The following is a 2,492-nucleotide window of genomic DNA, read 5'->3' on the forward strand; positions in this document are numbered from 1 at the left end:
GCACCTCCTTGGCCTTCAGGAGAGCGAAGGCAGCCTGGAGCAGCCCGCAGCGGGGAAGGACTTCAACCTGCTGTGCTGTGACATTGACCCAGCGCTGATCGAGCGGGCGCAGCAGGGCAGCCCCTTCCCTGCCTCCATATCCTTTGCCAACCTGGACATCATGGACCGTAGTGCCAGGGAGCCCTTCCTGAGCTCCTACCTGCGCCGCTTTGGCCGCTCCACCTTCAACATCGTTTTTTGCATGTCCGTGACCATGTGGATCCACCTGAACCACGGGGACAGTGGGCTGGTGGAGTTCCTGGCTTTCCTCTCCTCGCTCTGCAAGTACCTGCTGATCGAACCACAGCCCTGGAAGTGCTACCGGGCGGCCGCCCGCCGCCTGCGGAAGCTGGGTAGGAAGGACTTCGATCACTTCCGCTCTCTCGCTATCAAGGGGGACATGGCAGCGAGGATCACACAGATCTTGACGAGGGACTGTGCCATGGAGCTGGTGCGTTGCTTTGGGAGCACCAGCTGGGACAGGAGCCTCTTGCTTTTTAAATCCACCGGCTCAGCTCATGAGGACGGGGAGTCCCTGGAGCAGGAGCAGTGACCTCACAGTCAGGAGTTCACAGGCAAGGAGGTGGCTGCTGTTCAGAGCCACATCCACAAGTCCAGGCCTTGGCCTCCCTGTGGAGTTTGGGGCGAGGACCATTGGTGTGATTTAGGGGGGTTCTTTCTGTCCACAAAACGCCGTGACAGTTTGAACCCACCTTGTGGGTGCAGGGACAGCTGGGCCTAGAAGTGCTCTGGGAATCAAAGCTGCTCCGTATCCACTTTTGAGGTGCACCAGGAATATTCCCTGGACCAAGAGAGAACGTGCCTTGGAGCTTCTCTGCTGGCCCGTGCGATGTGCTGTTTGTTCTCCTTCTTGTTGTGTTTTCCGTATAAAATACTCTTGGAAAATGCGTAACCTGGTTTGGCAGCTGCGAACGGGTGAGCTGGGTCGTTGCAGACAGTGTCGGGTCAACAGGCTGCCCTGAGAGGTGGGATAAGCCCCATCCCTGGCCCCACCCCAGGCCAGGACAGACCGTGGGGCTCTGGGGAAGCTGCTTTGGGGACTGATGTCCCTGCTCAGTGCTGGGGGGTTGGACTAGGTGACCTTTAAAGGTCCCTTCCAACCCAAACAGTTCTATGATTTTAGGAGGGATGTATTTCATTATTTGCCACTAAACCACACTGTCTCAACTAGATTTTCCAAGTAATGAAAAAACTGGTCATGGGCAAGAACTTGCCAGCCTTTGAACATCAACTTGTTGACATGAAGTAATTAAATCCCGGGTTTTTTCTGTGATTTGATGATACTGGACAGGCTGTGATCGATGCCCCTATGCAGATGGAGCTCCCCAGGGGTGCTGTGGAGGTTGCTGGTGGTGCGACCCGTCTGTGCAGTGAGGGCTGTTCTGATAGGGTGCGCGTTCATGGAAGCGTGTGGCAGTGAGGGCTCTCTGTAATGGTATCCGTGCAATAAAAATAACTCAATTTTATTGTCAGTTCTGTGTTGGGGTTTTTTATCTTTTTGTTTGCATGGTTTTCAGTCCCAGGTCACGGAATTTATGATTTCGTTGTGGTTACAGGCTCAGATGAGACTTTGATCAGCTCACAGCCACGTCTGGCTGAGCTTAAAGGGTTACAGCTTTCACTGGGTCCTGTTTGGGGTTTGTTTTTGCCTTCAGTAAAATGTAGGAAGAAAAAACTTGAGCAAAATCACAGACTTGTGGGGGTTGGAAGAGACCTTTCAGATCATCGAGTTCTGGCATTCCCCCAGCGCCTCCAGGTCCCCACTGACCTCTGTCCCTCAGCACAACCTCGACCCGGCTGGGAAACCCCTCCAGGGACTGGGACTCCACCCCTGGGCAGCCTGGGCCAGGCCAGGACAACCCCAACGGGACAGAAATGGCTCCTCAGGGCCAATACCTTGTCTTAACCTCAGGCTAATACCTTGTTTTAACTTAATTTGTCTTTTTTAAACATCCCCAACAGCTTTAGCTCACATGTGGTGGTTTTGTAGGAGTCTCCCATCTACAGCCTTGTCTGAACAGATTAAAAACCTCTCGGGTAGACGGTAACATGAAGCGGTGACTCTCACACCTCTCGGGGTTCCTCCGCTTCCTTACTGCAAAGCTCATTCTGAGGTGGAGGATCGGGAGTCCTGGGGCTGCTCTGCTCTTGGCTGCAGAGCTGCCTGCTTCCCCTCGCCGTGCCGGTCGTTTTAGGAGCCTCAGCACAACCTCGACCCGGCTGGGAAACCCCTCCAGGGACTGGGACTCCACCCCTGGGCAGCCTGGGCCAGGCCAGGACAACCCCAACGGGACAGAAATGGCTCCTCAGGGCCAATACCTTGTCTTAACCTCAGGCTAATACCTTGTTTTAACTTAATTTGTCTTTTTTAAACATCCCCAACAGCTTTAGCTCACATGTGGTGGTTTTGTAGGAGTCTCCCATCTACAGCC

The 2,492-nt window shown here is 54.1% G+C and overlaps 1 protein-coding gene across 1 annotated transcript; it reads left to right on the forward strand.

Annotated features, from left to right (window-relative positions):
- Positions 1-19: 19 nt before the first annotated feature.
- Positions 20-592, forward strand: BCDIN3D (BCDIN3 domain containing; the record flags this gene model as incomplete). Its single annotated transcript, XM_010143711.1, has 1 exon — positions 20-592. A coding segment is annotated over one exon (573 nt), but the record flags the coding sequence as incomplete, so codon positions are not given.
- Positions 593-2,492: the final 1,900 nt, after the last annotated feature.

The sequence above is a fragment of the Buceros rhinoceros genome, unplaced genomic scaffold, assembly GCF_000710305.1.
Source record: "Buceros rhinoceros silvestris isolate BGI_N320 unplaced genomic scaffold, ASM71030v1 scaffold15819, whole genome shotgun sequence".
Lineage (NCBI taxonomy): Eukaryota > Metazoa > Chordata > Aves > Bucerotiformes > Bucerotidae > Buceros > Buceros rhinoceros.